The sequence below is a fragment of the Camelina sativa genome, chromosome 6, assembly GCF_030686135.1.
Source record: "Camelina sativa cultivar CO46 ecotype springtype chromosome 6, ASM3068613v1".
In the NCBI taxonomy this organism is placed as follows: domain Eukaryota; kingdom Viridiplantae; phylum Streptophyta; class Magnoliopsida; order Brassicales; family Brassicaceae; genus Camelina; species Camelina sativa.
Window position 1 is genome coordinate 12,337,996 of NC_141885.1, and position 27,477 is coordinate 12,365,472.

A 27,477-nucleotide genomic window follows, 5' to 3' on the forward strand; every position below is an offset into this window, starting at 1 on the left:
TACTTTCATTGGTTGTCAGAGTAAGCCATTTTGAGATAGCAAAAAGATGTGAACATATTCTCTCCACACAAGAGGAGGGCAGAGCCGATATTCTCTCTATGGTGGAAAAGGTTGGACACATGGTTATCTATCCAAGGGAGGAAGGTGTAGGAGGTTGGACGCAAGGTTCTCTCCATAAGGGATGAGGGCGGAACCGAGGTTTTTTCCATGTCCGTCATACATTGTTGTGATGATACATCATTGATTAGTATATTATGTAATATATAAACACTTTAAGCCAACAATTTTACTTTCACTTTGGCATAGTTACTATCACAAATGCATTGGGAAATTTAACATTAGTTACTATCAAAATATTTTGTGACGTTAGAAAAAGGTTTTACTTTCATTGGTTGTCGGAGCAAGCCATTTGGAGATAGCAAAAGGACGTGAAAATATTTTCTTCACATAAGATGAGGGCAAAGCCGAGGTTCTCTCTATGGTGAAGAAGGTTGGACACAAGATTATCTCCTCAAAGGAGGAAGGTGGAGGAGGTTGGACACAAGGTTATCTCCCCAAGGGAGGAAGGCGGAGCCCATGTTCTCTTCATGGTGGAGGAGGTTGGACGCAAGGTTCTCTCCATAAGAGATGAAGGCAGAACCGAGGTTTTCTCCATGGTGGTCATACATTATTGTGATGATACATCATTGATTAGTATATTATGTAATACATTTTTAATTCAAAATATTTTTTGAGCCAACAATTTTAGTAATTAAAAAACTATGCAGAAGTAAAAGTAAAATAAATGGCTTAATGTGTTTATATAGACAATTTCTTGATGGTGATAAAGAATATATTTGTAACATAGAGTATATTTAGGTGTAAAAAATACACTTTTAATAGTAACATACATAAAAGATTTGTAAATAGATATAAATCAGTGTATTATAACAAAAATAAATTTATAAATAACATATAATTTTTTTAATATATTTCTGTTAAATTTCATTTAATTTATAAAACTATAAACCCGCACATCGGGCTAGTCCTCATCTAGTCTATTAAAAATGTGTGTTTTAATTTCCACATTGGCGGGTTGGTAAAACTAAATGGGTTTATTGCACCCACACCCACTTTGGGTTTAACTTGTTGCACCCACACCCACTTTACAAACTTGCTATACTTTCTTAAGTTTGCTGCTTAGGTGTCATTGTTAGTTGGACAATTTTGCCACTCTTCTCTTTCTCTCCTTATTTTCTTTATTTTTCTCTTTTTTGTTATTAACACTTTAAATGGTTATCATAAAACAAATTATCTATTTATTTATATACAATATGTTATGATTATATATTTTCTACATTTTAAGATATATATTGCTATATTTTTGATGAACTTTAGATTATAAAGTATCCATTTGCCGTTGAACATTTGTTCAATGATAAGTGGATAGTCAATTACAGTATTGTTAATAGATAGTTACTTGTGTTTATTCATACATAATAGAAGTAATACACATCAATTCAGGTGACTATGACAACGTGTCCATATGGAAACATATGGGGTTATAGTGCAATTTGTGGATACAATATTTGTCCACATGGATAACTATTTGTGGATACAATATTTGTGGATACATTATTTGTCAAACTTATCCAAATGGATAAATATTTGTGGATACAATATAAGTAATGAATAACACTCACACAACAAAACTCAAACTTTTTCTTTGATCGAACTAAAACAAATTCAATTAAAAAGTTCACAAGACCACAATTAATCAGTAAAATCACAAAATCACAATAAAGCCAAGAAAACCCAGATCGAATTTCATATAATCTAAAGTGATAAGGAAAAAGATCTAAAGATTTCACCTTTTTTAGATTTCCACTATTGTTGGAATGGTTTTTGAAAACTTTAAAAAAGGAATGTGAGAGAGAGAGAGAAACATAAATAAGCTTTTATCTTTCAATGGATGAGCAAAAGCAAAACAAAGAAGAAGAAAATGTATTATTTGGTTGAATAATTGTGAAAAAGAGAGAGATAGAGAGAGATAGAGAGAGAGAAAATAGAAGAGGTTAGAAGGAGTGAGGGGTAATATGTAATTAAACTTGAGAAAAGTATATGAGTAGTAGAAAGTGGGTGTGAGTGTTAATATTTTTGGAGAAAGTGTGTGTGGATGCAAAATTCCCAAACTAAATTTATATAGATGATAAATTAATAATTTTTATTTGATCACAATTATAATATTAAAATTTTGACTTTATATTTTACAAAATAATGATGCAAATAAAACAAACAAACAATATAAAACTGTAATATACGTCAAAAATAAAATACTGTAAGATTCTAAAATAATTAGTATTCAAAAAGACTAATAGATTTAAAGAAAAATTAAAAATAAATATTATCTCAAACAAAATAAATTTAAAAAAAAATAACAATAATTTTTATTATGATATTAGAATTTTTTTTAAAAATGTTGACCCGTGCTTTAAGCACGGGATATCTCCTAGTTAGCCATTAAAATACATTACATAATCATTTAACATTGTTAAGGTTTAACCCAACATATTTAATATATACTGTATACATTGATGTGGTTTGGTGGAAATATTTAATAAGGGCAATTGTCATAAATACCACTGAAATAGGTTTTTATTTCAAAAATACCACAATTTAGTTTTTTTTCCAAAAACTAATTCTTAAATTCTAAATACTAAATTCTACCACTAAAAAATATACCCGAAAACTAAATGTGTCAATCCAAACCTAAAAAAAAAATTCTACATCCTTAAAAATCAATTTTTTGTGTTTGTGGTAATTTTGGAAAAAAAAACTGTTGTGGTATTTTTGGAAAAAAAAAACTAAAATGTGGTATTTTTGGAAAAAAACCTTTTTAGTGGTATTTAAAGGAATTTCTCATTTCCATGGTGGAAGAGAAGGACTGACGTTTGTTCTCAGTTGTCCGAGGAGAAGACTAACATCTGTTAACGGCTTGCTAAGTCGCGCATCCACCAATAATTCAAAAATAAGGTATTTTTATTGGATAAAATAAAAAAAAAAGTTTTTAAAAGGCACATAGTGGAAAAGGTTTAGAATACTTTTTTCATCTAGAGGGTTTCACCTCTGGTGAAAAAGTTGGAATATACTGTGAAAATCTTTGTTTTTGCCAAATTTGATAAGATTTTTTCTGTTTATATCGCAATATTTTCTAAATATTTGAAGACCAAAATACAAGTTTAACCTAGTTCATCGATCTACAACACGCTGCAAGTCTTAGTTCTTCATTTCTTCTTTTGAAAATCTAAGATTGATCGATTGTGACGGAGAATTGATACGAATAGAATACACGTTGGATAAAGCCTTGCAAGAAATATCATTAGAAGACAATACACCGATTGTCTTGCAAAAACCTGCCTCAATTAGCTCGTGTGTAAGGAATGAACGCATCATCACAGGGAAGCTGCTCTGCCCAGAAAATCAAAAGTTGTCAAGTTTGATTCATGAAATGCCACGTCTGTGGCGTGTTTACAATCATACAAGGAGTATTGCTCTACCTAATGATAGGTTTCAATTCATTTTTGATTCCGAAACAGATCTCTCTATGGTATTTGACACGAGAGCTTGGACATTCAATGACTGGAGTGTCACTGTGGAGCGATGGGTGGAGAAGCCACCAGCGGATTATTTGAAGGTGTTACCAATATGAATCTGCTTAAGAAACATACTGGTGAACTATAATACGGCGGACACCATCAAGGAGATTGCGGCACACATTGGTCGAGTTACTCATGTGGCTTTTGACCCCTTAAAATCGCAGAGCAAGGGCTACGTCAAGGTACATATTTTGTTTGATGTGAGCAGGTCGTTGAAGAATTCTAGAGAGCTCCAGCTCCCTTCAGGTGAGTTTGTCGCCATTGGAATTAAGTATGAGAGGATCAGGCGAAGATAACAACGTTGTTCTTAGTTCAAACTCAATCGTGAAAGGATCAGACCGAGATGGTAGTAACTCCTGCAATGACTGAAACACATCCTTGAACTCCTGAACAACCTGAATACCTCCAATCGAAGACTGTCCCACCAACTCCTACATAAGAATAGTAACCAAATAGGCCTCACAAATCTTCTCGATCATCTTCCCAGCCAGCATGAACGAGATCACGAGACTCCCTGAAGTCGGTCTCACTACATGGAATACCAAATTCCCTTGTGGCCCCTTGAATGCCACTCTACCCCAATGATAATAAGGATACACTTTATACCGATCCCACCAATTCATACCAAGAATGATAACATACAACTCCACGAGACTGATAATCAAATATGTTAGCATCAACTCCCTTGCAATATGAATATCCACAGCTCTCACCCATCCAAGAACCGTTAGTAACTTGCCTCTCGTAACCTTAACGGCTCCAAACCAAAACATAGTCTCCTCATATATTGGCGCTCTTGCCGTACTCCAGGGTAATGAAGCAATGAGTTGCTCCAAAATCAGACGTGGGACTTAAGCTCGCCAACCAATAAGGTATCTACACCAGCAACATAGTCCATCTACAATGAACTCCAACCACAAACGCCGCAACGATTGTATTTACACGCCCAAAGGCTTCTCATAAACTCACACATGGGCCTGCTTGCCTTCCACAACTTAGTCCCTCATACACACAAAAACCATTTTCCTTTGTCTCAAAAACCTTCTAGGCTTAAGCTTCCTGTACTTCCCCTAGCTGCAACACCGCTTCAATAGAGATGTGCATCAACCTCCAAAAACTGAACTGCAACAATTTTCCAGCATCTGACTAGAACACCCAACCAAACGCAGAAATCTGTTCCATTTGCATCCACCACTCATCCACTCTCCAGTATCGGTATCTTACGATATAAACCCCATATTGATCCTCTACAATAGCTCCATCATCTTGAGGTAGGTTGGCAGCTCCTCAACATTCGCAGCCCGCGGCTGCACTCCCACCATAGGCGGCACAACTTGAGCCTGCACTGGTACCGCCTTTGGGAACCGCTCTAACAGCAACATCAACAAGTCCACCAAGCGATCATATCGATACTGGGCTCCACCTACTGCAACCCCACAATTAGGTTATCAGCACTTCCGACACTCACACTACCTAACCCCTCAGGTCTCTCCTAATACGCTTATGACCCTTTGACGTGCCTCTTTGTGGAACTCTGGCCACACTCTCACTGGCCTCGAGAATCTGCCAAACCCTGACCACACCCACATTCATGACCAACAACTCCAACACCTCGAACCACTGCACTACTAAGAACAAAAGGTAGAATCAAGTCAAACCACACACGAAAGCATACAACATTGAAGGCTCAAAGAGAATGTTCTAGGACCCCATGCCACACACAATTAACTAATTCACATAATCAATCCACACATGAAATCTAAACAACAACAACGCAAGAACAATGAATCCGTACCTAGAACTGTAAGGGCTCTGATACCAAACTGAAACAAACGGACCCCTTTATTTTTAATACAGTAAGTAACTAGTGATTCCATACTCACTAACAAGCTAACAACATTCAATTCGAATAGCGGAAATAACCAACATTAAATCAGCAATTATCCAACCATAAACCATTGTCCAATAAATGTTTACAAATCATAAACCAACAATTCTGAAACAAACAACGTGAACCAAGGAACTAGCAACCTAGGCAATAGTCTAATGATCCAACTTTAACAACCTAATAGAAGCTAGAAATTAACCAATCAAGCCACTAGAACATCCTCCTCTTCATTGCCTTGATTCCACTATCATACTTTGTCTTTACCTGCACTGCAACACAAAAGAGATGCATAAGTATTTCCAGAAACACTTAGTGAGCCAATCCTCCCATCTACTAGGCTATATACACACGCAATAAGAATCTCAAAGCAATAAACAACAATCATAACCAAAACATGAATCAAACAAGACATGTCAGCCGTTTGCTTAACACTGACACAGATCTCCAGTGTCGACCGACACAGACCTCCAGTGTTGACCGACACAGACCTCCAGTGTCGACTGACACCCTCCTCGGTCCTTCGCAAAACATCATGAGTTGGTGTCGACCGACATCCTCCTAGTGTGGATAGACACTAATGTCATATCATCGAGTCCAGAAGCCACCATCAACCAAAACTCGGCTTCCAAAGCCACAAATCATTCAGGGAACATCAAAGCAGCCAATACAAGGCAAAAGGAAACACGAAAAACACACAAACAAGCAAGGAGTCAATCCACCAAACCATAGAACACAGAAGTAGAGAGATCTCGTACTCAGATAAGCCATGGTCATGCACTAACCTTTGTTTGATTGAAACTAATGAAGAACAGCAAGCTCAAAGCCCTCTATAAACCTTTGAGCGTCACGCCATGCTCAGATCTCTTTTCCAACGCTAAAAACACACCAAAACAGGCACAAAAACCTTCTTCTTCGTTATAGAACAATTTCTCAAGGAATTATGTTTCTCTCTTCTCTCTGGAACAAAAAATGGCCAAAAATGCCTCTCGAGCATCGACTTCAACCTTAAATAGGAGCCTTAGGGGTTGTCCAGTTAAACCTTGCCAAACCAGAAAAATTAAAATTAATCTGAGCACCAACCGATTAGTGGTATCGACTGACATCATTCCTTGATGTTGACCGATATCCAAACCAAGAATTCGGTTTACGGGTGTTACAGCCACTGTCAACTCAGTCTTCATTTTCCTCATCTAGATTTCACACCACTAAAGAAAGTTACACGGAAGAACTCTACATGATCATAGAAATTGTTATAAGCTACCAATCCTAGCTTAACACATGTTATTTTTTTTTTTACTTTATGTATATGAATGATCTGTTGAACTCTTATTGTTGCTATAAAACTTAAAACATCATGTTTCACACACTAATAATGATCCTAACTAATGAAAAACTTCAAGAAAATTTATTCATTAAACCAATAAGTATTACAAAAAAACCAACTCTATAATCAAAAGCATATGAACTAAATTAGCAGTTTAACTAACCGCCACTAATCTTAGAGACAACAACTTGAATAATAGATAATAGTTTGACAACATTTGTGGTATAGAAAGTGACTGGAGACTTTTGTATCTGTCCATTCTTCCATTCTTCTTCGCACTCGCGCATAAATTTTGCACCTTTCGTTGCAGAATCTTGAGCACCTGCTGCAAACATGTCTTCATGTGCTTGTTCCCAAGATTTTTGGAAAAGTTTAGATGCTAGATGGTAACTCGCAAGACAAAACTTTATTCTTTCAGTTCCAACCGGACCATCAAACTTCTGGCGGACTTTGTTGATTTGTTTGGCTGCATTGGTCACTTGGCCTTGGCATTTAGAAATCTGATAATAAATCTTAGTAAGAAATAAAGACACTTTTATTTTTAGCAAAGGAATAAAGCAGATTCTCTCATCTCTCAATTTTCATGTGGATGGCTTGTTCCCTTTATAATAGATATTTAGTTTTAGTGTTTATTTCCTATACAATTAATTATATATACTAGATTTTGGTTCCACGCATGAATGTATTTTATACTTTTATATAGAACTAAATTTAGATATATCAGTTATAAATTTTAAACTTCTTAAAATTTTATAATTTACTATATACAGAAAATTTACTATATATGTATGTTGAACACACAATTTTTATATTAATTGAGTAATATATGTTCGTTTTAAAAAATTCAAATCATAATATAAAAAAGAAAAAATATACAGAAAAATATACATTTTATTAAATTTATGTATCATATGAGGATTCACTATATTTAAATTTTAAAATAATAAAATTTTTGATAGGAGAAATTTTTTTTTAGTATGTAATAAATCTTCTAAATATCTATATTAATTATAGAATATTATGTATATGGATATTTAAAATATTTTAATTCTGTTTGGTTATAAGGATAGTAAAGAGAATTAACTAAACTTGTTTGGATATGAATATAAGCATTAAATGGCATTTAATGGTAAATGTTTTCATAAACATATTTTTGAGCAAAAAAGTGCAGCAAAAATACTAGTATAGAATTATAAAAAAATAAAACACACTAGTTGAAAAAATAAAAAAATAAAAATAAAACACACTAGATCTTGTTTTAGCAGTATTTTCCACCTATACACTTTGTGTGTTTTAGACAGTGTTCAAGAAAGCGCTAGGCGGTATCTGGGCGGTGACCCAACGCCTAGCGCCTAGAACGCTTAGTCGGGGCCTAGACAGTTTTTAGGCGGTTTAGGCGTTTACAACATAAAACATTATATATATATATATAATTATATTAAAATATATGTTATAAAAATTAAAAATTTATAAACAACGGTAAGAAAAATACATTTATTTAAGTTATATTAACAACATATAGATGTTATAATTACGTATATAGATATAAAACATAATAATTTAATTATATGTAATTTAAAAATCAAAAATAAATATTAAAATAAAATGTATGTAATTTTAAGCGGGTTAGGCGGTCATCTAGGCGTCTGCTGAGAAGACGACGCCTAGGCGGCTGCCTAGACCGCTTCTTGAACACTGGTTTTAGATATATAGTTATAGAAATATCTACATAATAATTAAAAGAATTACAAAATAATTATTTAACGTTACCGAATCACAAGAACGTCATAAAAGCCATTTGCGTCTAGTATACGTGTGTCTGTTCCAATGTATTTCAAGCAGAAATTCACGTCTTTTGTCTCCTTACAAAGTGCGCACATGTCTTTGATAAGCATTGCATTTGCAGTTGTAAACGCTAAGAACACGAATAATGACAACGACAAAGGAGAAGTTATGTGTTTGAGCATTGTGGCCATATTGAGAATTACGAAGATACAAATGTGTTTGTTATTTTCTCTTTTGTATGTTTCAAACATTTTATTAAATAATCTTAAACAGTCAAAATATAGTTATATAATCTTAAATTTAGCAATCAAAATACAGTTTTACAATCTTAAACACTGAACAAAACAAACAAAATTGATAAATATAACTTTAAATTAAAAAGATTTAGTTAAAAAAAATCGTCCGCGGTGTACTGCGGATTAAAATCTAGTTAAGAATAAACATAAAGAACGAAACGAAACCATGCTAAATTTAAAACCCCCAGTATTTGGATTCATCGTTTAAATTCTAGTGTGAAACAACACAAACATATGCCCTGTTGTTTTATTGATCGCTGCAATAGCGACTGCGAATGAAAATTAAAGAGAGGGAAGCTGAACGGACGACACATTTCTTTTAAAATTAGTCGCTGAGTTTTTTGGAACTGATGAGGTGAAAGTATTTTCTAATCGCTGGTTTTTTTTTACGACTCCACAATCGTTGTATCACATTTCCAGTTTTTCCAATCTCACTTTCATTTTTTCTGGCGTTACTTTTATTACAGTTTTACATTGTCGTTTTGCTTTCATACTATTACGTTCACCGTCGTTTTATACAGTCGCTGTCTTTATATCATGGATCACCAAAAGAACAGGGCCATAGTTTTTTTTTGTTCAACGATTACAAACATAGTTAAATATATAAAGAGAACTCTCCGTCGAGTTGTTTTCAAGTTAAGATATGTGTTGATCAGGCCCTTACTACTTTTAAGGGAAACCTTTATGTGGTTAACCTTGGTAAATGCGAGGATGGAGCTCGGATTTGGATTTGGTGTCCAAGAGGACCAATTTCATTTTATGATCCAAAGTCGTTAGTTCGATCATGAGATTTTAGTGTGAGGATTGAACTCGGTTTATGTACTTGTATTGTATGAAAGAGTATGTACTCTTGAAAGTTCGTTTGAATATAGATAGAAATGAATTCAGCTCTATGGGAGAGTGAATGAAATTGTCGCGAGGTGGTGCCTAATTATGTGAAGAGTAAACTCAACACTTAGGTTCCTCCGAAGTAAACTTATTTCCCCAAGAGTTGGGAGACTGGAAGAATCTTCAAGGAGTGGAATCTAGTTTTGCGAAGAGCGAGCTTGACTCTTACAAACAAAACCAACTCTAAAAAAATAAGAAGCACATAAATTATTGTAACAGCCCAAGCATCACCTTGCTTAGCAGATCCCATGTCCACACCCGATTCATGGGCCTAATTTGATTAGTGGGCCCCATGTCCAATTCTGGCCCAGTACCCATTCATATCTGACGGCCGGTTTGCTACGTTGGGAGACTTAAAGACTTGTTTATCGTCCCTATACATCACCACATATTCTTTTCCTGTGTTTTGTCCTCGCTCACGCAGTTTCGACAATCACTTCCCAGAAGGCCATCCATCCTGAAATTACTTCAGCATAAGCACGCTTAACTCTAGAGTTCTCTCAGGACCTTTGACCGAAAAGATAAGTGCACTTTGGTGAATTATTTTAAACCTCTCTACAAACCGGGGTGTCAAAATTTACCCCCATTAAGAGTTTGCAACGTCCTTGTTGCACAACAAGACCGTCACCCCCGATGGTGTGAGCCTAGTCGACTCCACACTCATCTTGGTTTGACTCTAATACCACTTGTAATGCTCCGACCGTCACCTTTCTTCGTGGGCCCCACATCCACACATGATCCATAGGCTTATCTCGACTAGTGGGCCTTACCTCCACTCCTTGCCTGTAGACCCATCTATCTCGGACGACCGGATTACTACGTCTGTGAGGTTTTATAGACTTGTTTACCGTCTCTACAAATCACTATATGATATTTTCATGTGTTTTGTTCTCACTCGCATAGTTCTGACAATTACTTCCAGAAATGTCATCCATTCTGAAACTACTCCAGCATAAGCTGCTTAATTTTAGAGTTCTCTCAGGATCTTTTACCAAAAAGATAAGTGTATTTTAGTGACATAGATGGTCAAATCAATTCTTTTAAGCTTCTCTACAAAATGGAATGTCACAATCATTGAGACAATAACTTATATAATAAATAAGAGTTTCAACATTTATATTATAAAAAGTAACGCAAGACTTTTGTATCGGTCCATTCTTTTTCCACCCATCTTCGCACTCCCGCATATAGTTTGCACCATCTGTTGCAAATATATGAGCCATTGCTGCATACGTGACTTCATGTGCTTATTCATAAGCTTTTTGGAAAAGTTCATATGCTAACTCGTAATTCTTAAGACAAAAATATATTTGTTGAGTCCCAATCAGACCATTAAACTTTTGGCGAACTTTGTTTATTTGTTTGGCTGCATTGGTCACTTGGATTTACATTTAGAAATATGATAATAAATCTTGTCACGCCCCGACCGACACCTCTTAATGGGCCCTTTGTCCAATCCCAGTTCATGGGTCCACCTTCCTTAATGGGCCTTAAGTCCTCTCACTAGGCCCATAAGCCCATCTATATCCGACGGTTGGTTTGCTACGTCCGGGAGGCTTTAAAGACTTGTTACCATACCTACAAGTCACCACAAAATATTTTCCTGTGTTTTGTCCTCACTCGCACAGTTCCGACAGTCACTTCTCAGAAGATCACCAATCCTGAGACTACTCCAGCTCAAGCACGCTTAACTCTGGAGTTCTCTCAGGACTCTTGACCGAAAAGATAAGTGCATTTTGGTGATATAGGTGGCCTAATCAATTCTTTTAAGCCTCTCTGCAAAACCCAAGTGTCACAAATCACCCCCACTAACATATCGCAACGTCCTCATTGCGCACCAAAACTATCACCCCCGACAGTGTTAGCTCACTCGACTCTACACTCGTCTGGGTTCGGCTCTGATACTACTTGTAACGCCCCGACCGCCACCTCTTAATGGTCCCCATGTCCAATTTGAGTCCATGAGCCGACCTTCCTTAATGGGCATCACGTCCTCTCACTAGGCCCGTGAGCCCATCTATATCCGATGGTCGGTTTGTTACTTCCGGGAGGCTTTAAAGACTTGTTACCGTTCCTAAAAGTCACCATATGATCTTTCCCTGTATTTTGTCCTGACTCGCACAGTTCCGACAGTCACTTCCCGGAAGGTCGTCCATCCTAAGACTACTCCAGCTCAAGCATGTTTAACTCTAGAGTTCTCTCAGGACCCTTGACCGAAAAGATAAATGCACTTTGGTGAATAGGTGGCCAAATCAATTCTTTTAAGTCTTTCCGCAAATCCGAGTGTCACAAATCTCAATAAGAAATCAACGCATTTTTATTTTTAGCAAAGGAATAAAGCAGATTTTCCCATCTCTCAATTTTCATGTTTATTGCTTGTTCCCTTCATAATTGATATTTAGTTTTAGTGTTTTTTTCCTATACAGTTAATTATATATACTAAATTTTGGTCCCACACATGAATTTATTCTATACATTCATATTATATAAAATTTAAGAATTATATAGTTTAAATAGTATAGAATAATAAAAATTAAAACAGTGACTATACTTTGTGTGTTTTAGAAATATCATTATAGAAATCTCTACATTCCCTAAATAAAGGAATTTCATACAATAGATACAATGTTAGGTGCTAATTGGTCTCAACTTTTGTACTATGGTGAGATCTTTCGCCAACGCATCTTCCTGAATTGGGACTTTAAAACTCCATTACTTCAGGTTGCTCTGGGAATTACCAAGAAGAACAGACTTGCTTCCGGTGGTACCCCTTGTTTTATATACTATACTCTACACTACTGTCTCTTATTTTTACTTGTAATCTTGGGGGAGATAAAACATGGATATTTTAATATTTATGCTTATATTGGTCACTTCAACGGAAATGCTATAAAGCTCAGCATTTAGAGAGGATCCTTCTCCAGCTTCTTTTGGACTTTTAAGGTTTGATTGCTAAGAGCAAATGCTTGCCCCTGTATCTTTTTGTTTTGCTTCTGTTGATGTTCACGTACTAGTGAAAGTGAAATCTTGTTCCTTTTGCTCCTTCCTCTAAAAATTCACAACGCTTATATCATGGCATGTGTAATAAATACAAACAATAGGAATAGCTGGAGCATGAGTTTTAGAACCTCGACTATCTAGCATAGAATACTAGTATCAAACAGTAGGAATGGAGGATGCAAAAAACAGAGATTGGGGCAGTAATTAACTTGTTTGACTGATTAGTGTTTCACTTTGTGTCCTTCCATGAGGTTTGCGGACAAGAAGAAGAAGAAGACAAGAAATTCTTAGTCTAACTTTTTAGCAACTATCAATGGATCAATGAAATTTTACATTAAGAAGTTCTTAATCTAACTTTTTTCAAAATTTATAATAAAATTTTGTTAAGCTACGTTCTTAAAATACATTGATGGAGATGCTCTTAGATGTTTGATTAGTGTCTTTCGTCTAGTGGCACTGTCCACTCAGCCGTCATTTTCCTCATTTCGATTTCACACCACCAAACAAAGTTATATGGAAGAACTCTACATGATCATATTAATTGTTATAAGCATTCAACCTTTAGAAACTAGGGGAAACAAATTCAGTAAAGCTATCTCTCTAAAAACTCGAATCAAAACTAGTTAGCAAAAGGGAATTGAAATCTCTTGAGGAAGAAGTTAGGGTTTTCGCTCAAGAACAAGTAAAAGTAGAAGAATTGTATTAACTGTTGGATGGATTACAATGGAGAAGCCTCTCCCTTTTTATACAATTTCATTTGATCACAAAATATATTAACTTTCTTTGTAGTCCGAAACAAGATATGGAAAGTTCCCATCTCTTCCTCAAGTCGGCCGTCGGGCAAATCAAGAAGTCGGCTTTTCATCAATGGGGCTGGGCCTCTTCGTCCGAACAGGCCTTAAGTAGATCATCAGTTAGGACCCTTAACCGGATTCCCGGTTAAGTAATCAATTTATCTTTCTGGCTCAGATCGGTATGTTGGGGGTACTAAATCCCGCACCAACAATTAGCCCCCCTCAGTTCAGAATATTCGGAAATAAATTCGAATTTTGGAACTTTAGGGAAGAAAATATCCGATCTAAACCATAAAGAAAAAGAGATTTAATATTTATTTACCTTTTACTTAATCCTCATCCACGTGTCACAGCGGCGTTACAATCATAATCCCACAGGATGATCAACGCCCCTGGAGCCCTCTGGAAGGATACGTTTGTCTTTATGAAGACTATTTCACCGAATGCCGGCTTTGGTTTCCGATTCCAGCTGTACTATCGCAGTATGCTCAACAATGCAGGATACCGATCTGCGAATTCGCTACAGGCAGTATTTGTAACTTCGTTGCTGCTCTTACTATAGCGACCGAAGTGGGAATTAAGATCGGAGTTCAATGCTTCGAACAACTTTCCAACTTCAAAATTTCAAAAAGCAAGGAGAAATGGGAGGTGAATATGAAACCGAAACATAATTTCCTCCCCAGCAAAAAAGTTAGCAATTTCAAAAAGTGGGCTGCCCGCTGGGCATCCATCGGAGAGTGTGGAATGGAAATCCGGGTAGATTTTTAATTTCTCGTTTGTTTTGATCGATCACAACACTTCTAACTTGTTTTAACTTCCCGTTCTTTATTTTCAGATCGCCCATTCTGTCCAACACGTCTAGCTTGCGGTTATTAATCCGTCTGAGACGCACTACTATCTGACACTAATCGGCGGTGGAAATTTATCACTCGCATTTGTGTCGAAAGAGCGATGGGCAAAGCGAGGACAACGTTCCCGAGTTTCGCGAGTTCGCTGGGGCAAGCCTCAGAACCTATCGAATCATGCGTAATCAAGGCTAGCGCCCTCGAAACTGTGCATCCAAACTCCCTCAATGAAGGCTGATCTGACAACGTCCCTGTTCAAGACGTTGATGAACATGTCGACATAGTCGGGTTGGAGGACACCGTGGAAGCAGGTGATCCTTCTTTGATTCTAGATGAGGCTAACTCCCTGACCACCGAACAGAACATCCTTCCGCCTGAAACTGGGGAGAGAAGAAAAAAGAAGAAGAAGAAGCAGGATAAGGGGAAGAAAATCGGGGATCCTGAATCGCAATCCAGGGTTAATCGCAAACGCTCGAATGACGATGCCGGGTTGGAATCCACTGATTGATTCTGCCTAAAAAGGGGAAATGACAGAACTGATCGATTTGCCTTGGACTACTTTGGTGACGGTCCCCTGGTCACGAGCCGAGCAGCCTCCGGTGAACTATTTTGGAATATGAAGATCTCCTCTCGGATTCTTCCAGAAGCAGGAAAATTGGAGTTCGAACAAGCATACCTCGACATCGCTAAATCCCATTTAATGGTCTGTATTACTATTTTCCCTCAACTTGTTTGAACTTTGTATGGGCGATCTGACACTCCTTCTTCTTTTCTCTTCTTTTCTTTTGTTGAACAGACCGCTGCTAAAATCAACAAACTGACTCAATTGTACGATAGGCGGTTGAAATCAGTATCGACTTCTGGATTCGAGTTCGATAAAGTAAAGGAATGCTTAGAACAGGTTCGAACGGATAGCAAGGCCAAATATGACATGATCAAGGAGCTACAAGCTATTATCGCTGAAAAAAGACGAAGTCATTGCGAATTCTGAAGCGAAGATTGACGATCTGAACTTCCAGACGCTTACTCTCAAAGAAGAGAAATCCGTACTGCAGCGGGAGTGTGATTAAATGAAGGCCAAGCTGGACTGCAAAGTCAACTGACTCCGCCAGGTTCATCTGGAAAAGTGCAGCAAACGGCGAAGAAGGCACAAACCCGATTGGACAGGGTGAAAGCCTACCTGCTCGAGCAAAATACGGTAGTTCGCCCCAAGGAGGATATGCTGAACCAGGCTTTTGGGATTCAAGAGATGGTGCGGTATTTGATCGAAAAAGGGGTAGTCATTCCTGAGGAGCAAATCGCGAAGATCAACGAGAAGAAAACACAGGCCGAGGAACGTGTCGATGTGTTGGACGTCACCGAACTGAGAGAGAATGACCTTGTCATGTCTCCTAATTCGTGAATTGGAGATCCATCCCTGGGGACTAGTACAAATATCCTAGAATTCTCTCTGATTCGTAAACTCGAAACGAAGTAAAATTCATAAAGAATGTCAAGTTCCGTCGGCCGTGTTGATTCCCCAGTTGAGATTGGAAATAATGTCCCGACGTTTTCGAATTCGGAGGCTATCGAAAGGGGAATGCCTTTTTATCCGAACATTCGAGCTTCATGGATGCTGATGTTCCGTGTTAGTCCGGAAGCAAGAGCGAAACTGGAAACTTTCCTTCTTCAGATTGAAGAACGTCATGCCGAATATCGCAGCCGCCTTGCTACAGCGGAACGATTTGTTATGCAAACTAAAACTTCTTGAAGCTCATCCAAGATTCTGGATCGCGAATGGTCTCCACAGAGTGACTGCTATTCCATCATGCTTGATCGAATATTGCAAAGAAATCTACTACTCGGTGAACTCTGTGCCGAGTTTTTCTCTGAGCGGCGAATTCATGCCCTCCGAAGTGAAACCTTTCTATATGAACAAACGCGCCGATAACATAGAGATCGCTGCAACTCATGCCTTTGTTCATCAGGTAAATTCTTATACTTAACTTATAATGTGTCTTTCCTAGAATCAATCATAACTGAAGATTTTTTGGCATGCACATCGAATCCATTCATCGAGATAGAGCCACAAACTCTACTATCATCGGCTGAAGAAGAACGGGATTGATGACCGTTTAGCTGTACTGGAAGCCGAGGTCGCCACTTTGAAAGTGAAGAGAAAAAGGGCCATCAGCCGTCTCGACGAGGCCAAACAGAAGATCAGGGCACTAGAATCTCGTCCCGACAAAAGGGAGAAAACAGGACTTCAGCTGATATGGCCTATGCCAAAACGCCTTAGGACAGATACTTGAAAAATTGCAGCTGAGATTACCCTCAGTTCCGAATAATTGATGTACTTGCAATTAGTGATTTGAACCACTTTTATATTAACATTATTTTATGAAATACTGTCAAATTTAAAAACTTTTATGTGTACAATGTACAAGAAGCAGGAGGTCTCCCGACTTATATCAAGTCATTTTTATGTTCGACAGTAATCCCTCTTGGCGCCAAGGAGATGAATTCTTAATGTGGGACTTTTATCCCTAAGGGAATATGTTTGTTCGGAGGACGAAATGCTGGGCTCGGCTTTTCTCCTTTACTTTAGTTCGGAAGTCGGACTGCGAAACTATTCTTTGGATTCGGCTAACAATTCCGTCCAAACTAAAGGTTGGGTGCGAAATAAATTCTCTGGGTTTGGCTTATCCCTACCAATGAAATATAGACGTTGGGTGCGAAGTAAATACTCTGGGTTCTGCTTATCCCTACGTTAGTAAGTTTGTGCACTGTGAGGCAATTTAATCACCTGGTCAGGGTGTCAAAGAATTTCAGTTCGGTCCGAACTGAAATTCAAAATATATTAATGAGTTTTGTCCGAACTAACGAGAAAGGAATGACGATGATTGTATTTCATTAATAAAGTATGTGTATATATACATATATATATATATATTTTTTTTTTGAAACGTGGCTAGAGACATTGAATGTCTGCACAGTCTTTAATTGCGACCCTCGGGACAAAGCGAGAAATTTGCTGCATTCTGATTGGTAGAATCAATGGCGGTTGTTTGCAGAGTTTAAGTATAAATAGAGAAAGGATTGGATCCATGGTAGACATTCGCAACTTCTTTGAAAAGTAAAAGGAAAAAGATACCAGTTACTACCCGATCTGCATGGTTAAGGAGGGCCCGAGAAAGGATAGCCGCCGCTGCATCTCCCGTTTGTTCGTAGGGGACAGGAGGCCAAGTATTGCTTTAATCTGCTTGGGGTTGGCTTCTATTCCTCGCTCAGTAACGATATATCCTAGAAATTTGCCCGAAATGACGCCAAACGTGAACTTCGTGGGATTCAATTTCATCAGGAATCGATCCAAAATGTCAAAGCATTCAGCCAGATGCTGAATATGCTGCTCCGCGACCAGAGACTTAACCAACATGTCGTCGATGTAGACTTCATAAGTTCGTCCGAGCAGATCGGCGAACATCATATTGACCAGCCGTTGGTAGGTTACCCCGGCGTTTTTTAATCCGAACAGCATAACTTTATAACAATAGGTTCCTCTATCCGTGATAAATGCCGTTTTTTTGCGATCCGTCAAACTTATGGCGATCTGGTTGTATCCGTAGAAAGCATCCATGAATGAGAGCAATTGGTTTCCTGCCGTGGCTTCGACGAGTCGGTCTATGTGCGACAAAGGGAAGCTATCCTTAGGACACACCTTGTTGAGATCGGTGAAGTCCACGCAGACTCTCCATTTTGCGTTCTTCTTTTTGACGACGACCGGGTTTGCCAACCAATATGGGTACTGGACCTCCATTATTTGATCTGCTTTGAGTAAGCGTTTGAGTTCGTCTTGGACTGCTTTTGCCCGATCTGGACCCAGACGCCTGCATTTCTGTCTAACTGGTTTGAATGTTGGGTCGATATTAAGCCTGTGGCAGATGACATTGGGGCTAATTCCGACCATGTCCTTTGTCGACCAAGCGAATGTGGAAGACCGAGTTTGCAGGAAAGCGATGAGTTGTGCCTTAACATTGTCGTCCAATTCGGCCCCCACCCCGATAGTTCGTGATAGATCCATAGATTTGAGCAGGTCTCGCTCTGGCTTATGAGGACCGAAGAGATGGTCCCCTCTCTGTAATTGCTATGCGTCCTGATTTTTCCTTTGCTTCTTTTCGATGATGGAACAAGTTCGGGCCATCCTTTGATCGCTATAGAGCATACAGATTTCTGTTTGGCTAGGGAATTTAAGGCAGAGATGGTAGGTTGATGGTACGGCTTGCATCGCGTATATCCATGGTGACCCCAGAATGGCGTTGTAAATTGGGGGTGCATCGACGACCACGAATTTAGTTTTCCGGGTCACTCCTCCAGCACACACTTGCAGTTTTACATTGCCCATCGACATTTTAACGATCCCGTCGTAGCCAGTCAACATTCGGGTCTCAGGTTTCACCTGCTCGGGTGTGATGCCCATCTTCTCTAATGTTTGCCAGAACAGAACATTTACGGTACTTCCAGTATCCACCAAGACTCTTTCGACGTCGAATTCGCCCATAGTTACTTCGACGACCAGGGGATCCGAGTGAGGGTGTTAAATCCCTTTAGCGTCTTTCGCGGTGAATGATATGGGATCCGAATAGAGCGGGGGTTCGTCCGAGGCCGCTTGAAGACTACAAATTTGGCGTGCCCGTTTTTTTAATGCCCAAACGGAATCAGTGCAATCTTCTGGCAGGCCAAGTATCATGGTTATTCGACCTCGGTGAGGGGAGTTAGCTCGCTTGGGGTTCTGTCCCCGTTGTCTCTTTGGGGGACCGGGTAGCTTGTTTTCTTTGGGCGTCTCTTCTTGATTGTCGGCGAACACCTGATTTGCTGGCTGTGGAATAAGGTTAGTGGGGCCGTTGTTTGCATAAATGCGACCGTGTGCCCCATGACCACCATTAGATCGACCACCCTGCCATCCTCCACGGCGACCTCTACCCCCTCGGGAACCTCGGGGTTGAAACACGGCTTCTACTTCGCCCGACATATATTTTCCATAAAGATAATTCTTTAAGTGCATACACTCGTGCGTGGAGGTACCATATGGAAGTCGCAGTACAATTCCTTTGGATCGGGTGTCGACTTAGTTTGTCCGTCGACTTCAGAAACTGGGTGAACTATCCCCTTCTTTCGGTCCTGAGGGTCTTGGTGTTTTCAGGGCTCGTGGTATACCTCCCGATTCCTGACTCTCGTGGGGGATGGAGGTTCAGGTACAGTTTTCGCGGCCAACCGGGCATCTTCATCTTACACGAGTGCAAATCGGGAGGCTCGATGTAGCGCGTCATCGAGGTCTTTGGGTTCCCGGATGTTGAGGTCTTTTCGTAAGGCCGAACCGGGAAGTAGACCATTTCTGAAAGCGGCGATTGCAGCATCCTCCGGGAAGCTTCCAATGGGCTCGCCTGGTTCTTGTTTGTCGACGAACAGTTGGCAGTATCCAATATCCCTTTGTTCGTCAGTAAACCGCGCTTTGGCCACGGTTGCCATGAACGACATCATGAAAAGGACGGGATCCTTATCTCCGAGTTAGGTTGGGAGCTTCAATTTGACGTTTGGTATGGCGGCCTGCAGGATCCGCTGTGTGAAAGGAATACGGCGAGTAACTTCGACAATCCTGTCGATCTCGGGGGCTGTACTGATAGCCCGATGGAGGAGAGAATTCATGCCGCGAATCTGCGACTGGATTTCCTCAATCTCAAGGCGAGGTCCCATGCTTGTGGAAGGGGTGGCTTGGATGACCGAGGTCTCACGGATCCGTGAGTTTAGATTCGGCGGCCGGATGACCGATGTCGCCAGGGGAGGAAGAGTCCTTCGTTCCGCTTGGTCGTCCGTCAGTATGTCCGAGAAGTCGAGACAACGCGTAAGATCGCCTGTCCTGGTTGCGGGCGATTGCTCCGCAGAGAGTGTTGACGGGGTTGTCTGAGTTACGACAGCATTGACTCTTTGGTTGGTGTCAAAGATCATCTGGTAGATCTCCTTGGTCATGGTACCGAGCAAGACCTTAAAGTCCTCCATGGAGACAACCTGCGGGATTGGTACTGCCATCGTTGCACGACCTGAGGAGTCTTCGGTTCGGACGCCAGGTTGCTGCTCCGTAAGACGCATCGTTTCCCCGTTCGAAGCTTGTTTCTCCAAGCGCTCTGCTTCGAGATCGTCCGGGTGTTTGCAGGTTCGCTCCACCCCCTGGTCGAGGTTGCCTTCGACTCCGGTTTTAGCTGGGAGTTCGGTGTGGCTATTGGTCAAATCAACCGAAGCGGTGGTGTTGCGACGGACAGAGACGGCGGTGCCTTGCGTGGTTGGAGCATCACCTCGTGCTACGGTATTACCCTGGGAAGACGCAAGGCCCATGATATCGGATACGTTTTAAGAGGTGCGATTTGCCTCTGTGTTGGACATCGGAGAATTCATTGTTAGTTCTTGAGAAATTGACTTGTAAAGACGATTTTGCGTCCCCACAGATGGCGCCAATTGTAGAAACTGGGTTTCACACAATGAATTTGTTTGAAGGGGGAAACAAATTCAGTAAAACTATCTCTCTAAGAACTCGAATCAATATTAGTTAGAAAAAGGGAATTGAAATCTCTTGAGGAAGAAGTTAGGGTTTTCGCTCAAGAACAAGTAAAAGTAGAAGAATTGTATTAATTGATGGATGGATTACAATAGAGAAGTCTCTCCCCTTTTATACAATTTCGTTTGATCACAAAATATATTAACTTTCCTTTTAGTCCGAAACAAGATGTGGAAAGTTCCCATCTCTTCCTCAAGTAGGCCGTCGGGCGAATCAAGAAGTCATCTTTTCATCGATGGGGCTGGGCCTCTTCGTCCGAACAAGCCTTAAGTAGATTATCAGTTAGGACCCTTAACCGGATTCCCGGTTAAGTAATCAATTTATCTTTCTGGCTCAGGGCGGTATTTTGGGGGTGTTAAATCCCGCACCAACACAACCCTAGCTTAACACATGTTATTTTTTAACTTTACATATCTGAATGATCTGTTGAACCTTTAATGTTGCTATGAGACTTAAAACATCATGTTCCACACAATAATAATGATCCTAACTAATGAAAAACTTCATAAATTTTTATTCATTAAACCAATAAGTATTACAAAAAACAACTCTATGATGGAAAGCATATGAATTATATTAGCAGTTTAACTAGCCGCCATAAATCTTAGAGACAATAACTTGAATAATAGATAATAGTTTGACAACATTTGTGTTATAGAAGGTGACGAGAGACTTTTGTATCGGTCCATTCTTCCATTCTTCTTCGCACTCACGCATATAGTTTGTACCATCCGTTGTAGATGCTTGAGCACCTGCTGCATCCATGTCTTCATGTGCGTGTTCCCAACATTTTTGGAAAAGTTTAGATGCTACATGGTAACTCGCAAGACAAAAATTTATTCTATGAGTTCCTATCGGACCATTAAACTTCTGGCGGACTTTGTTGATGTGTCTGGCTGCATTGGTCACTTAGTCTTGGCATTTAGAAATCTGATAATAAATCTCAATAAGAAATAAAGATACTTTATTTTTAACAAAGGAATAAAGCAGATTCTCTTGTGTCTCAATTTTCATGTTTATGGCTTGTTCCCTTTATAATAGACATTTAGTTTTAGTGTTTATTTCCTATACAGTTATATATACTATATTTTGGTCCCACGCATGAATTATATATACTATATTTTGGTCCCATGCATGAATTATTCTATACTTTCATATAGAATTTAAGAATTTTATACTTTTATACAGTATAGAATTATAAAAAATTGAAACACACTAGATATTGTTAATAATGTTTTAACACTATTTTCTACCTATACACTGTGTGTTTTAGATATATCTATCTCTACATAATAATTAAAAGAATTACAAACTAGTTATTTAACGTTACAGCAATCACAAGAACGTCATAAAAGCCGTTTGCGTCTAGTATATGTGTGTTCGTTCCAATGTATTTCAAGCAGAAATTCACTTATTTTGTCTCCTTACAAAGTGCGTACATGTCTTTGATAAGCATTGAATTTGCAGTTGTAAACGCTAAGAACACGAATAATGACAACAACAAAGGAGAATTTATGTGTTTGATGAGCATTGTGGCAATATTGAGAATTAAGAAGATACAAATGTGTTTGGTATTTTCTCTTTTGTATGTTTCAAACATTTAATTTATAATAATGACATTGGAAGCTAAAAAAAGGTAAGTAATAAATTACAAAAAAATTATTGCTTCAAATTGAATATTAAACTTGTAATAAAATAAAGATGGTCAAAAAATCTTAATGGCAGTAAATGTTTGGAATAACGGATCACCAGTTCACCACAACTTTGAAACGTATAGTGTGGACAATCAAAATCATGGATTAGCACTACTTCAAAAAAAAAAATTGGTTTTTTTGGATTATACATTCCTGTCCTCACTAGTGTTTTCTTAATTTCAATTTTTATTAGATTCATTTCTCACAATTATTATTACATTCAAAAATACCACTAAATACCACTAAAAAAGTTTTTTTTTTCCAAAAATACCATATTTTAGTTTTTTTTTCTAAAAATACCCTTCAACTTATTAGATAAGATTGTGAGACTATAACAGAAAGATTGACCATCTAAAACGGGAATAATATATATAGGAAAATAGTAAGAAATGATAATATATACTACTATTTATTACCTGTTGTGATGAAGCAAAATACGTGAATCAATGAATACAAAAATTACAACAGAATAAATTACGCAATATCTTTCCTTAGGTGGAGGATCCCACCATCTTGTTCTCTTCTTACATAAACACCATTGGTAAGGAAAAGAAAACACGTGAACGAGGTAGAGCCTAGTGGTCCACGTCATTGCATTTCCACCACGGGTTCAATCCTGTCGTTACCCATCTACACTCTCAAGGTAGGTAATTGAAAACAAAAAAGCCTCTCTCTATATATAGCCTCTCTAAGTCTCTCAAGGTTTTGAGTTGATAAATGTCCAGTGCAAAAGAAATGTTAACAGTCAAAAACACAACTCCAGTCGACGGCGTTGCCCCATCTTCTATCGTACGAGTTACCATCGTTCAAGCCTCCACCGTCTATAACAATACTCCTGCCACTCTAGGTAACGAACTAAATTTTGATCATTTTAATATTATTTTTCGTGGATAATCAGGATCTAATCCTATGGTTATTGAAACGATCAGACAAGGCTGAGAAGTATATTGCGGAGGCGGCGAGCAAGGGAGCGGAGCTGGTCTTGTTCCCTGAGGCGTTTATCGGAGGTTATCCGCGAGGGTTTAGGTTCGGTTTAGCGGCAGGAGTGCACAACGAGGAAGGCCGTGATGAGTTCCGCAAATACCATGCTTCTGCTATTAAAGTTCCTGGTATCATATTCCACTATTTACTTTGGTTTCTCAATTCTTTTGTGCTTTATCTCCAAGTACTGTACAAGAACGTCTAGTAGTATGTGCACCACCCGATCTCGGATCAAATCTTATCGGTTCTAAATATCCATTTGATAGTATATGACGTATGATATGATACTCTTTTTCTTTATGATATACTGTAATAAATAATATTTTAATATCTTTTTTGTTTTTTGTCAACGAAATATTTTATGTAATATATTTAGGATAGTTTCTTATTAAATTATAGAGATTTTTTGTTTTGTTTTGGTGGACACATTCTTATCTGTTTCTAAGCATAACAATATGAGGTTAAAAAATCGGGTTTACTCGAGTAGTTTCTACCCAAAAGCCTCTTTGATTTCTCCTTTATTTGGTTTTAGCTATGGTTGGAGTCCTGGATATGTGTATACGTTTAGGACAGTTGAATTTAAGTCGGAACAATCTAAAGTTTTTTTTTTTTTTTTTTTTTTGAATGAACAAATTAAAGTTAACTTTGAGGACAAAGTTTGATCTGAGTTCTCTATTTTCGTCACTTTTTGATGGAAACTAATTAGAACGAGCATGTAGTTAGTGAGTGTTATAGGCTTATAGCTCCAGTTTAGCTGAGCACTCTCAAAAGCTTGGGACACAAAATGACTCTTTCTTGCACATATGTTTTGGTTCTTGTGATGAATCGACAGGCCCTGAGCTAGACAGATTGGCTGAGTTGGCCGGGAAAAACAATTTGTACTTGGTAGTGGGAGCGATAGAGAAGGATGGGTATACACTCTATTGCACAGCCCTTTTCTTTAGTCCTCAAGGTCGGTTCTTGGGTAAGCACCGTAAGCTCATGCCGACAACTATGGAACGTTGCATCTGGGGTCAAGGGGACGGATCAACCATCCCCGTTTACGACACTCCCATTGGCAAACTCGGTGCTGCTATTTGCTGGGAAAATAGGATGCCCCTCTACAGAACTGCATTGTACGCCAAAGGTCAGCTTTTATTTTAATGCAGTGTAGTGTGACACATATTAAAAACCATTTGATGTATGAATTCTTTTAACAATTTTCGATTTTGGTACGAAGGCATTGAGATTTATTGTGCACCCACTGCTGATGGTTCAAAGGAGTGGCAATCTTCAATGATGCACATTGCACTAGAAGGTGGATGTTTCGTGTTGTCAGCTTGCCAGTTCTGCCTGCGTAAAGACTTCCCTGACCATCCTGATTACTTGTTTACGGACATGGATGACAACAAAGAACAGGATGCTATTGTCTCCCAAGGCGGAAGTGTCATTATTTCACCTTTAGGACAGGTTCTTGCCGGACCAAACTTTGAATCAGAGGGTCTCATCACAGCTGATCTTGGTATATACTCTTTTTTTTGACATTCATCTTAGGCTTTCAGAAATGATTAATTTTTGAAGGCTATATATATAACGCTCTTTTTCTCATCCAGACCTTGGTGATATAGCAAGAGCCAAGTTGTACTTTGATGCGGTCGGACATTACTCGAGACCAGATGTTTTACACTTGACCGTAAATGAGCACCCAAAGAAACCGGTTACATTCGTGACGAAGGTGGAGAAAGCTGAGGATGACTCAAACAATTAGCCGAGATTTGTAATTCCTCTCTCGGAGTTAATGTCAGTCATATCATGGATCAGAGTCGTCAAGTTCGAATATGTTCTAATGCTTATGTTTAAGTTTGTTTATGTTTTTCTTCAATAATATAAGAGAACCAACTGGACAGGGTTCTCTCCATGTATGTTGTTTAATATCAAACCAATTAGTCTTGTATTTAAAGATTGTACCATATTATTTTATCCAATTTGACTCTTGAATCTCGGATAATGTGCAGCTCTAAAACAATGTAGCCAATTGTTATGAATTAGGCTTTGGTTTCAGTTATGTTCTTTATTTTTCCTTTGTATGTCAAGTCAAACACAGATCTTTTGATAAGTTAACAGTGTATGTAGAGTCACAAATAACCATTGAAGCTGAAAAAATATAAAGTTAAGACGAAATAATATTTAATTTTGCCGTCAAGTCTAAAAGTGAGTTTGAAAATTCATTAAATTACTTAATTATTGCTAGGACAAAGATGGTAACCAAAACCAGAGAATTTAAACCATCATATATGCGTTTTATTATTCGGGTTTGGGACGTCTATTTTCTTTTTCTTGTATCGTCAATATTGCTGACTTAATATGGTTTTATAAGGTTTGTTATATAACTTCATCGTCGGGCTTCCGTTTTCATTAGCTATCTAACCATCTTCGTTAGTTGTTACCACTCAGTCACTCACCAGTCACCACCATCTTCAACCACAGGCGGTGTCGTCGCACAGTAAGCTTTTTTCTCTCTAATTATTTTTCAAGCGTTGGAAGTTTGAAAAAGAAAACAAAATTAATGAAACCATGCGTTTTATTTCGTCCCATAGGTTCAAACAGTAACTGAAACGACTGCGTCCATTTTTTGTTTAACACAATATCATAATATTTTCATACAATATTTAATTAAATTAATTAATAAAATCATTAACGAATAATCAGCAGAAACCAAATCAAATCTCATAAATAAAAGGGTTTCTTAGCAAAACAATACATTTTGGAAACAAAATAGGTTTTATAGTACAGTTACTATTTAAAACTAGAAAAATCTCCCATATGTACTGTGTGTGTAATAGAGATGGTGTGAGATAGAGAAAATGTGAGGTTGGGTCCAAATGTGCAAAATTACAAGTAAGGGTCTCCTTGTTTTTAGTTTTTTTTTTTTCTTTTTTTTCATCACATTCATCTTTTTATAATTATTCAAATATTTATTAATATATCTTTTGTTTCCAAATTTTTTCCACATAAAAAAATCTATGTTTTTTCATGATAATTTCATATGCATTTTGTTTGATGATTTTATTTGACAATATTAAATATTTTTTACATCTTTGTATCTGTACATTTTTTTAAGTGTACAGATGTTTATACACCTTATTAAGTGTACAGATGCATTGACATATTCTTAAGTGCACAAATGTAATTTGTTTAATACTTAGAGTTTCAAATGTGTGTACTGCAATGGTTTTGTAAAAATTACATATGTATACTTAATAATGTGTACAGACATATGTACACTTGTGTCTAAACATCTGTACACTTAAAAGGTGTACAGACATCAGTACACTTAATAATGTGTATAAACATTTGTACACTTAAAAATGTGTACGGATACAAAAGATGTATATAATATATTTAAAAATTATTAAACAAATTTCATATCAAATTGTAAAAAAAAAATATAGATTTTGTGTATCTATGGAGTTTTCTATAAAAAAAATATATCAATAATTATTTGAGAAATCAAGAAATAGGGAGAAAAAGAAAAGTATAATGGCAGCAAATGTAATTAATAAAACTGTTGAATGGCAAACAAAGAAAAGAAAAACAGAGGAACAGTGTCAAATGGGGGTTTCTCTAATTGTAAATAGTGAGTGTATCATTTTGATAATTATGTTTCAAAAACGTATCAAAACTCCAATTAACTCTAAATAAAATAACCAAATCCAAACCATAATTCCAACAACTAAACCAACAACTTAACCAACATGCAAACTAGCGACAACTCCGAATGA

The 27,477-nt window shown here is 37.9% G+C and overlaps 3 protein-coding genes and 1 pseudogene across 3 annotated transcripts; 1 reads left to right on the plus strand and 3 right to left on the minus strand.

Annotated features, from left to right (window-relative positions):
- Positions 1 to 6,917: 6,917 nt before the first annotated feature.
- Positions 6,918 to 8,823, minus strand: LOC104698824 (pectinesterase inhibitor 5-like). The gene is made up of 2 exons (XM_087453349.1): positions 8,616 to 8,823; positions 6,918 to 7,346 (listed from the first exon to the last, which is right to left on the minus strand). Exons 1-2 carry the CDS (start codon positions 8,821 to 8,823, stop codon positions 7,006 to 7,008), a joined length of 549 nt encoding a protein of 182 aa, XP_087309475.1. The 3' UTR covers positions 6,918 to 7,005.
- A 9,755-nt stretch (positions 8,824 to 18,578) lies between these two features.
- LOC104698825 (uncharacterized) lies at positions 18,579 to 18,992 on the minus strand. The gene has a single exon (XM_010414215.1). It carries the CDS (start codon positions 18,990 to 18,992, stop codon positions 18,579 to 18,581), a length of 414 nt encoding a protein of 137 aa, XP_010412517.1.
- Positions 18,993 to 21,629: 2,637 nt separating this feature from the next.
- LOC104698826 (pectinesterase inhibitor 5 pseudogene) lies at positions 21,630 to 22,575 on the minus strand (annotated as a pseudogene).
- A 596-nt stretch (positions 22,576 to 23,171) lies between these two features.
- On the plus strand, positions 23,172 to 25,695 carry LOC104790687 (nitrilase 2). The gene is made up of 5 exons (XM_010516467.3): positions 23,172 to 23,582; positions 23,665 to 23,844; positions 24,549 to 24,842; positions 24,936 to 25,217; positions 25,309 to 25,695. Exons 1-5 carry the CDS (start codon positions 23,453 to 23,455, stop codon positions 25,461 to 25,463), a joined length of 1,041 nt encoding a protein of 346 aa, XP_010514769.1. The 5' UTR covers positions 23,172 to 23,452; the 3' UTR covers positions 25,464 to 25,695.
- Positions 25,696 to 27,477: the final 1,782 nt, after the last annotated feature.